The sequence below is a fragment of the Aspergillus sclerotioniger genome (genome assembly GCF_003184525.1).
Source record: "Aspergillus sclerotioniger CBS 115572 chromosome Unknown BO94scaffold_2, whole genome shotgun sequence".
Lineage (NCBI taxonomy): Eukaryota > Fungi > Ascomycota > Eurotiomycetes > Eurotiales > Aspergillaceae > Aspergillus > Aspergillus sclerotioniger.
The window spans coordinates 887,131-897,660 of NW_020290992.1; the positions used below are offsets into that span (position 1 = coordinate 887,131).

The 10,530-nt window shown below is 47.6% G+C and overlaps 3 protein-coding genes across 3 annotated transcripts; 2 read left to right on the plus strand and 1 right to left on the minus strand.

Moving 5' to 3' along the window:
• Positions 1-1,720: 1,720 nt before the first annotated feature.
• Positions 1,721-2,437, plus strand: BO94DRAFT_552601 (uncharacterized protein; the record flags this gene model as incomplete). Its single annotated transcript, XM_025613610.1, has 5 exons — positions 1,721-1,793; positions 1,878-1,912; positions 1,964-2,170; positions 2,246-2,309; positions 2,364-2,437. 5 exons carry the CDS (start codon positions 1,721-1,723, stop codon positions 2,435-2,437), a joined length of 453 nt encoding a protein of 150 aa, XP_025472526.1.
• Positions 2,438-3,198: 761 nt separating this feature from the next.
• Positions 3,199-3,984, plus strand: BO94DRAFT_530501 (uncharacterized protein). The gene has a single exon (XM_025610685.1). It carries the CDS (start codon positions 3,392-3,394, stop codon positions 3,836-3,838), a length of 447 nt encoding a protein of 148 aa, XP_025472527.1. The 5' UTR covers positions 3,199-3,391; the 3' UTR covers positions 3,839-3,984.
• Positions 3,985-4,522: 538 nt separating this feature from the next.
• BO94DRAFT_482566 (HET domain-containing protein) lies at positions 4,523-8,555 on the minus strand. The gene is made up of 2 exons (XM_025608895.1): positions 7,704-8,555; positions 4,523-7,652 (listed from the first exon to the last, which is right to left on the minus strand). The coding sequence occupies exons 1-2, from the start codon at positions 8,277-8,279 to the stop codon at positions 4,869-4,871; spliced, it is 3,360 nt and encodes a 1,119-aa protein (XP_025472528.1). The 5' UTR covers positions 8,280-8,555; the 3' UTR covers positions 4,523-4,868.
• Positions 8,556-10,530: the final 1,975 nt, after the last annotated feature.

Below are 10,530 nucleotides of genomic sequence, written 5' to 3' on the forward strand. Positions count from 1 at the left end.
GATAGTATTTACTGACTGTTAGCAGGCCTGATCTTCTCCGTGATGTCACCCCTCATTCTTCTGGTTAGGATGCTTGTCTTTGGATTATTTAGAATTGTGTATGCTTATTAGATTATTTACATGTTAGAAAGTACGGTGGAGACAGCAGGCATGCTTTACTAGAAGGTGCTATAATAACTTTTTGTCGGTATCTATATCTTAGACCTTTTTCTGGTTGGGCTCTTCATACTGTGAAACGTGTATAGGCCGGCCGTGATGACGGCCGTTGTACTCGCGCTAGTGGCTGCCCTACAGTATCATTTGTACCAACGCTGCCGTCCTCTGGTTCAGTTTCTCTCTGCTAGTGTATCCTGCGCCACTCCTTCAAGTTGAACATAGATGCATGGTTCCCCGCCTGTAGTTCTTCTAATTGTTTTTCCTTGGTGTTGAGGCTAGAGGTTAGACTCATATCCACCGGGATGACATGTGTAGCATGTAATCAGTTTATAGTGTAACAAGAGGAGTTGACAGATCCTTCCGTTGAACGGTCTTTTGTAATCCGAGTTTGAGACTGGCAGCCATTTTTCATCTTCTGAGCCACTGACTGGTTCTTGCGCGTAGCACGTGCCACTGTATCTTTGTGTTGGTTGTGATGGCCATTGCGTATGCTGCCTCGCAATATTATTGGCTAGATATAACTGTATGCTCTTTCTGAGGGTTTTCTTCCAATTGTAATTCAGCGGCCGTTCAATATACTACTGCTGATCAGGCGTCTCCAATGTTTGGCGGGGTCTGAGAGCCAAGGGGACTGTTATCAATTCATGCATGATTGACTGGGGAGGCATGTAAGATCAGACAACTATATTAGAGGGGCAGCAGGGAATGGAGGGTGTAGATGTAGTGCTTTGGATGCCCATATATATCGTGCAGGCATTTATGCATCTCGGGGTCTGACCGACATCAGAGCTCACACTATCTTTAATCACTATATCCATCAATATAGCTGGAGGGCGACCACTACTGTGCCGGATACAGTGCTGGAGGTGTAAACCGAGGACGGATATGCTGGCCATTGTCCTGGAGGGTAGTCAAATCCACTGATGTCTGCTACTTCCAACTTCACAATCCTGATCCTTGCACGACCGAGATATCATGGCTTCGGAAGCCGCGTTCCGTCACCGTAGGCTCGTCCGGTTGGGCGACTGTAGATGCTCCGTAGAAAGCAAACAATGCGCGTGTTGTATGGGGACAAGCGACCCTTGGCGAAAGCAGCAGATACCATTAGAGCGGCTTCTACAACGCCCTGACCTGCCCCGTACACAGTCATGCACCTAATGCGTCGATGCTCGTTACAGAACCAACGCAGCCAGGAGAGGTAGCAGGCTGGGACAGTAAGCAGTATTGTCCTGAAGAGCCCGTGCGCCGAACATAGACCCACTCGAGAAGCAATCCACGGCCCGGTGATATTGACAGGTACCTTTTTGACAGGGCATCGCTGGAGAGAGGCATGTCTGTTGAACGACTACACTGGCGCACCCTTCCATCATCACGCACATCTAACTGCGGTTCGGGGCCACTACCTGAATATCATACTATGAACGAGAGACATGGTGTTACGGGCTGGAGAGCCTACAATGTCTGTCACCAAGGCTCTTAAATACGGCGAGCACGCGGCTGCGTACCGACATCCCGAGTAGGCTTCAACTCAAATGCCAGTCACGGTCGCGAGTAACCCCGCGACATGTCTTCTAACCGGTATCCCACCAGGTCGTCCCGGAGACTCCAATGCCACAAGGCTCTCACAGACCATATATGTAGGTGAAACAGCCCCTTACACATCCTGTGGGGGTCTATTAGAGATACTGGAGAGGCATAGCTGAGTGATGATATTTCACCAGATCAATGTCTCAGCAAGAAAATCGATCCGAAGCATGTCCAGCTGCAACCCCGCCCCGAGGATCCGTACTGATGGGTTGTGCCTGAGATATTACATGCCACATTCAAGAAGAACCTCAGTTGCTGCGCTGTCGAGCTATTACCGGCAATCGAAGAAGCCCTGAAGAATGGTAATGTTAAGGCTGTGGATCCGCACACGTTGCCAAGCCATGAGAGCCCTGTTGGCATATCTGCTCCGAAGCCTCAAGAATCTGACATTTATGTCTTGATTGATAACGGGGCGAATGACGGGGCTGTCCGTGGTGAGAGCTCCACGGCTACTATTTGCAAGCTTGAGCAAGAAAACGAGGCGTTATGCTCCGAATGGTAGAGAATCAACGAATCTCACGCACGGGAATTGCTTGAGGAACGAGGATACTGGGATGCAGAACGACGTGCGCTGTAGGAAGAGAACAAGTGATTGAAATTGTCTTGTGCCTTGCTGCAAGCCGGTATCTGTCAGGCACTGGATCAGGTAGGCCAGATTCAAGGACTTCTTTCCAAGTCTGTGGGTATCCTTTAGGGCGGTGTTTACACGTGCTTGTCTTTTCTCAGATCTTAGTAGATCTGTTCAATCTGCTCTAGTCATTGATATGTACTTACTGTGATTTATTTTCAGTATATATATAAATATAAAGAAATGCCAGCATATCTCTATAACTGGCTGATAACCTCCGAGTATAATAGGCTTCTTATCAGTGTTGCATTCTGGATAGTTTCCTATTAGGCTTTACAAGGGATAAAGAGGACTCTGTATGATCAGTATAAGGTTATACCACGTCTCAGATAGGCTGTCATGTTCATACACCCGGCTAGGATCATTGTAGTTGGTTAATATGGGGGCGCCTGTCCTGTCTGCATGATGAAACTATAGGCTAGTGGAACTGGGATTACTTCTGCACGCAACTGATAACCGCATAACCCTTTATATAGAAGCTGTAGGCCAAGCGGGCACGGGGTCTGGACAGACAGCACCTTCTGCATCCGACTCCACCAGAGAGACCCGGGGTGGTTGTCTGAGCTGCTCAGCACCCGCCCCATACTTCCAATACCCCCGCCATATTATTCAGCCGGATGTTTTCAGTCTCATAACCTACCTCGGAGGCTGATATTAAAGGCCCTTGAAAACTACTCTTTCTCAGTTCTGCTCGCTTTCACACGTCCACGTTATACTAAGAGCTTGATTGTTTATCTTTGCAAGCCTTAGATTATTAGAGATCAGTAGATCGCCGTTAACGCGGTTGACATGCTAAAAGTATTGGTCCCAGGCATCATAGTTCCTGGCTGGTTTCCAAATTGAAGATCAGGCCCATATGCAGTTGTTAAAAATATACTATATAGCGTGACCCCACACAAGTCGAACAATGCTCTCTGAACTTGCCATAAGACATTTATATACCGCTACCTCCAGCTATCATGATAAGCCCCCAATCCACAAATACAAGATAAGCAGCTGAGTCCAACGCGGTCCGCAAAGATGCAGCCGCCCTGCCATGGCAATAATCCTATGAATGATATCTCTGCGAGATACATCAACCCTTCCGAGCTGCTATTCGATGACGGCATGTCTGATTTGTTAAGCTACTCAACTTTGGACAGCAGTTACTCCCACGGCACGTCAAATGGCAGTACTCTTTTCGAGACGTCAGATGGCGAATCCGAACACAGCTGTGGATATAAGCTCTTGGGGTCTGACATGGAAACAGACGAACGGTCGGGCTCGGCAGCTGTAAGTGATTCGGATACTGCTGAGCTTGATCTCTCTGACCGGAGCAAGGTCGATAAAAGGCTGTCTGATGAATTCATTGTACTCAGCAAGCGGGTGGTCAATAGTGGTGGGCAACGAAGCCGACACTATCTAGTAGTGGGCTGGATCGTGGAAGAGAATCTCGAATTGTTCAAAGAGCTGACTATGTGGAGGTGATGCGAGGATAACCACGGAGAGACGCTGCGCCAATACCGGCCTGCAACCGTGCTTTGCATCTTTGGTTTTGCGTTATCCCTCACTCATTCTCGGATAGTCTTGTCATAGTCCTTCCTTTCTTCTCCCATGTTCGAAATATCGTACAGTTCTTCCGGATACTGGAATCACCACTTATGCTCTTTGATTGCTTCAGCAACCCTGAGATGAAACCAAGCTAATCCAAGTATAGAATGGTGTTAACCGACAATCTTGATGTATTGATTACTGTACGGTAATGACATGTATTCTAGTCACGGACCCGGCAATCTAAGCATCCTTGCCATAATAGATTACATAATAACTGGACAACGAGCCGTCGGTGACCCTCACCGCCTTATATCTCGAAGATATACAATATTCAATCTTACTAAATTCAGTCAGAATTGAAGCGATTTAAATATAGTAAGAGAATTTATTAAGATAGAAGACTAGTACTTACCTGTAAAGTCTTTAGTTACGGTCAGTTTGCCATGAAAAAAGTGTATACTGCAGTTTTTGATATTAAGATAAGCAGATAATAGAAAATATCTATTACTCGCTATTATACTACAGTAATTATAATAAAAAAATTATAATTAGTTGAATATGTAGATAAAGTCAATTTTTATTTTAATCATATATATTCATCTATATAATGCTGAATTGCTTTGATTTTGATTGATCGTTATATATTTGGTAGGTAGAGCGGCGGCTCGTTGTCGCGCCGCTTCATTGTCCGATTACGTATGGTATAGCGCTGCCCTGAAATCAAACGACACCGCAGCAACGTGATGTCATGCTAGTGAAACACAGTCCCGTAATATCCGGACACATAATGTTAGGTGGCAAACTGACATAATTCTGCGGAATCACCCGGAAAGTCCTGGACAGTTCTTCGTAACTAACGACAATCGTAGATAAACCCTTGCCATCCCAGGCCCTTCTTTTGCAAAGAGGTTAGAAAATATGGGGGATAGATGACATGATTTTAAAAAAATTTGCTGCCACATGATTATGTAGGCTGCTTCCATTGCTCTGCCGCCGCCGCCTTGACCACCTCTTCAGAAACTGGTAGCTTGTCCCCATGATGCTCCAGCAGCTGCTGCATGATTTCATGTCCTTGCCACTTATTTGCTGCTGCTGTCTTGACCACTTCTTCAGAAACTGGTAGCTTGTTCCCACGATGCTCCAGCAGCTGCTGCATGATCTTATACCCTTGTCCCTTATTTGCTGCCGCTGTCTTGACCATCTCTTCAGAAACTGGTAGCTTGTTCCCACAATGCTCGAGCAGTTGCTGCATGATTTCATGCCCTTGATACTCATTCACTGCCGCCGCCTTGACCACCTCTTCAGAAACTAGTAGCTTGTCCCCATGATGCTCCAGCAGCAGTTGCTGCATGATCTCATCCCCTTGTCCCTTATTCGCTGCCGCCGCCTTGACCACCTCTTCAGAAACTGGTAACTTGTTCCCATGATGCTCCAGCAGCAGTAACATGATCTTATATCCTTGTCCCTTATTCGCTGCCGCTGCCTTAACCACCTCTTCAGAAACTGATAGCTTGTCCCCACGATGCTTCAGCAGCAGTTGCATGATCTTATATCCTTGTCTCTCATTCGCTGCCGCTGCCTTAACCACCTCTTCAGAAATTGATAGCTTGTCCCCACGATGCTCCAACAGCAGCTGCATGATCTTATCCCCTTGTCTCTCATTCGCTGCCGCTGTCTTAACCATCTCTTCAGAAACTGGTAGCTTGTCCCCATGATGCTCCAACAGCAGCTGCATGATCTTATCCCCTTGTCTCTCATTTGCTGCCGCCGCCTTAACCACATCTTCAGAAACTGGTAGCTTGTTCCCATGATGCTCCAGCAGCTGCTGCATGATGTCATCTCCTTGATACTCATTCGCTGCCGCCGCCTTGACCACTTCTTCAGAAACTGGTAGCTTGTTCCCACAATGCTCCAGCAGCTGCTGCATGATCTTATCCCCTTGTCCCTTATTTGCTGCCGCCGCCTTGACCACCTCTTCAGAAACTGGTAGCTTGTTCCCACAATGCTCCAGCAGCTGCTGCATGATTTCATATCCTTGTCCCTCATTCGCTGCCGCTGCCTTGACCACTTCTTCAGAAACTGGTAGCTTGTTCCCATGATGCTCCAGCAGCAGCTGCTGCATGATCTTATCTCCTTGTCCCTTATTCGCTGCCGCCGCCTTGACCACTTCTTCAGAAACTGGTAGCTTGTCCCCACGATGCTCCAGCAGCAGCAGCTGCATGATTTCATATCCTTGCCACTCATTTGCTGCCGCCGCCTTGACCACATCTTCAGAAACTGGTAGCTTGTCCCCATAATGCTCCAACAGTTGCTGCATGATCTCATCCCCATGTCTCTTATTCGCTGCCGCCGCCTTGACCACTTCTTCAAAAACTGGTAGCTTGTTCCCATGATGCTCCAGCAGCAGTTGCTGCATGATTTCATGTCCTTGTCTCTCATTCGCTGCTGCCGCCTTGACCACCTCTTCAGAAACTGGTAGCTTGTTCCCACGATGCTCGAGCAGCAGCTGCATGATCTCATGCCCTTGATACTCATTCGCTGCCGCTGCCTTGACCACCTCTTCAGAAACTGGTAGCTTGTCCTGTAGACGCTGCAGGAGAATGCTTGTAACAATAAATCCGCAGGGTTGAGTATCCCGTACTGCAACTGTGAGCAACTTCTGCCAGGCATAGGGGGACTCATGCTTTTGCCACAGAACTGCCGCAGCTGCAGTTATCAAATCCTCGGAGACTCTGCCGTCACTTTGCGAGAGAAGAAAATTAGTATCCACGCCTTTCATCCTGCCCTTGAATAGTATATTATCCAATGCTCTTTTTCCAGTTTCTCCCAGTTTCAATAACTGCATTGCAGCATCTACCATAGCAGTCGTTGTATAGTTCAGTCTTCGCTCAGCTTCACAATGTTCTTTAGAATACTTTGGTGTAATCTCAGTAAGCTTTGATAGGCATTCTCCATCAGTCTCATGTTCCAGCTCGGATACCTTCCAGCCCATGAAAAAATCACACAGACCATGTGCAGAACAGTTTTCACGGACCGTCACATCATCCTCGGTATTCTGTACCTGTTGCTTAGGTCTCACCACAGGTGTTACCACCGTGTAGTAATCAGCACATAATCTGAGTACACTTGGCTGTGACAGGCCTTCAAGAAGACAGATAATATCACCATCTTGAAGTAACTCTCCAGAAGCTTGTAGACTCCATTCAGCCTTCCACTTATCACGATATCCCAGCTTCTGGCAAATTTTATTGAAAGCAACTTTGAAAGTTTGTTGACTGTCTTGTAGAGAGTCGCTGGTTGAATAGATATAACCCAAAATCCATCCTTTACCTTTGATAATAGCTGTTTCTGACCCATAGCATATCTCCACAGAACATTTCGGAAAAACATGTTGTGTGACTCGCCTGAGGACCTCATGCCATGGAAGCTCATAATCTGGGACCAAGGCAGCACTATTCCAGTCGGAACTTAAGCCCAGTAATGCATACACCTTGTCATGCTGTTTTGTTGCATTATGATTCCGGTACATGCTGACAAGCTCACCAATCGAAAGTGTAGGAACGGAAAGATCCCTACCATGAGACCGGAAGAGTGCACCTTTGATAAGATAAGAGACCGGGCTTATTCTAGCCATGAGTGTGGAAGAAGGCCCCAGATTATCTAGACCCTCACAAAAAATATGTCCATTGATCTGAACAGCACCACACATGATAGAAATAGACTGAGCGACCCCCACTTCTTGCAGTACCTAAGACAGGTTATTAGCACCCTCGCTTTCGAACTAATAGAATTATCTTACCCAGATACGGCGAAACCAGTCTCGTTGTAGCAACGCCTCACATCTCTCCCGATCTTTCTCATTTATTGACTCTGTATTCTGTTTTCTGCCAAGAGAACCGAGTAATTCAAGCGCTTTATCCCCGTATCCCCAGTCCATTCCTAGCCAGACAACAACACGTCTGGCTTGTGCATAAATCATCCGCATGAGTGGGATCTGCTTGCCCTTCTCGCTGTCATCATCCTGATTTATGCTTATCGCATCAACCCATAATACTCTGTCTAGCTGACTGTCCCGGAGGTGCAACAATGCGGTGTGAAGGCTTTCCGTTATTGGAAAAGTACAGCCATTGAGGATGATGGAACGGGATCTGGCTGGGCTTCCCCAAACATAGGAAAGTGCCTCATAAAGATGCCCCCCGTTGCTTGAGCGTGATAAATTGTAGCTGAAAAGTTCACATCTGATTGGGGCGTCCTTATCCTTGTCTGGCAAAAGGCGGATCATTCGTGTATATGACTTCGGTGGAAGTGGTGAGTAAGCGGAAGAGGGAACAGACATATTTGAACTTTGTTCATGTGTAGAGGACATTTTCCACATATATGTAACAAATGCGTATTTGCCCTAGATGATCTTGTCTAGATTCATCAACGAATCTTGTTCAGTTTCACAATGTATTCCACGGGACGTTTCAAACAGGCCAGAAGATGAAGGCAAAAGCGGGGTGGCCTATGAATAGTCACAAGAAAATGTGGGACTGACCCCTTAAGTAAGTCCGAGCTGTGCATGTAACTCCGAAGAGATCAGCTCTACCCCCCACCTTCGACCGGCGACAAAAAACAGCTCCGCTGACATGCATGATCAAGTGGTAAAGACTATTTGTGGTGGAAAACCAAGCATGTTCTTTCTTTCAAGGCGCATATTTGGATGAGCTGGCACGGCTGAAGGACAAGGATTTGCCAGCTCGCCTTTAGCCAGCCACAGCCATATCTGCTATGTGATTGGAAGATAGAGGTTTCCGAAATGTCCGCCATTGCGGCGATCGGCATCTCAGTCTTGGCTTTTTCACCAGCGTGACAAAAGAGAGAAAAGCGTTTCTAGGATACTAGAGCTGGTATAATACTACGCAGAGAAATACTACGGTAGGCTCTCAGTCCCTGTAATTTTCTTCATATCGTGTCTACGGCCACGGGTGATAGGATCAGTCGAGGAGCGTGGCCGCGAATAGAGGTTCATCGGGCTTACATCGGCCCGAGTCAGGGGTTAATAAGAAAGCCCATGTCAAGGAAAGTTTTAGCATACAATTCGAAGATGGAGGTGTGTTTCTTATGATTAGGTACATATTTCCCGCTGGCTAGATGTGTTACATAAAAATACTCATACACTGACTTGTGGTGGACAACCTGCTCTTAATTGATGCGAGTAGACAAGGGTACTAATATAGGACACCTAGTCCTTGGCCCCAGGACTACTCATTGCCTATAGTCACGTGATATGTTGTCACCTAATGTTTTAGTACGTGGCTTGGAAGGATCTGGAACCTCCCCGGCCCGGGCAGGCACCGTGACTGTATCCATGGCACGCAGACGATGCCCCTCCTCACCTCCATGTTCCCATCATACATCGCATGGACTAGTGCCACACGAACAGCATGAGTAGTGCAGCGCATATTGCTCTGCTTATTATCCTATTTAGCATGTCAGAAACTGCCCTTGGTCCTCCAAATGGATCATGCGAAGGACCGCTTTTCCCCAGCTAACATTTCATCGTTCCCAACAATAGGCTCTTCGGCGGGATATATTGCCTTGATGACGTGGCACTTAGCCCAATAAGTGAAACTGCCTCTCCGGCACGTTACCTTGCTCCAGGCGAATGCACCCCTTCGTATGCTCCCACTCCTGGAATCTTTAGCCGCGATGGCACGCCGTCCAGATACAGCCCGTCTCTTAGTCGTGGGCGTCGAAGCTCCACCCCCTTGCGTCATTCGCCGCTTCAGGACTACATTCGAGACACGGAGTGGGATCTTGCAGGAATAGATGGCGGCGAACAATATTTAATGGTCCGATACTTGATTGAATGGAGAGTAACTCTCAACAACCGCGTGGTAGCGAAGGACACGGAACAAGATCTGGGTTTGGATCCCAACCACTACTGGTCAGGAATAAAGCAGAAAGCGGAAGATCTACTACGTCGGAAGATAGCTCGTAACCGACGGGTGAGACTAGACGATACTACAGTAGTGGTCTCTGTAAATGATCGCTCACAGCGCGATCTCGTCAAGCGCTTTGAGAAAACTGATGTTGACTGGACAGCCATCCAAAAGCAGCTCATGATGTGGCAAAACCTATTTCAGCAAGGCAAAAGGCTGAGGCTCTGTATCTCGATTAATTATCTAGATTCCGACCAGCCTTCGAATGGCGCTGACAAAAGAGGACAACCCTCAGTGACCAGAAGAATGCTCCATGCATGAGACGCTGAGATTGACGCGGAACAGGTTTCGGGGCAGCCCTCGGCCTGGCGGGACATGTACTGAGTAATGCGCTGTCCTGGCTCCCCGTGCCGCCTCGAATCGCAATATTGCTGGCAGGACCCTGTCGGGAAAAAGCATTATAGATTGCGCACACACCATTTGAGGAAGCTGGTTAGGTATGTGGAGCAGGAGGGGGGTGTCATTGAATGCCACGATGATGTGCCCGACAACATCCGTGAGCAGTTATATGCCGAGGAGCAGCAGCGGCTGGAACAACGACAGAAGGTCCCTGGGCATCCTGCAAGTGGATCCCCATTTCCAATCAATATCAACGTCCTCCCCACGCCACCGCCTCGGTCGACGACTATATTCCCACCTGCT

Excerpts from the sequence above, each read along its gene's own strand:
- BO94DRAFT_530501 (XM_025610685.1), top strand. The coding sequence starts at position 3,392 with ATGCAGCCGCCCTGCCATGGCAATAATCCTATGAATGATATCTCTGCG.
- BO94DRAFT_482566 (XM_025608895.1), bottom strand. The coding sequence starts at position 8,279 with ATGTGGAAAATGTCCTCTACACATGAACAAAGTTCAAATATGTCTGTT. Across the intron at positions 7,653-7,703 it reads ACTGGTTTCGCCGTATCTGG|GTACTGCAAGAAGTGGGGGT; the intron begins GTAAGATAATTC and ends AACCTGTCTTAG.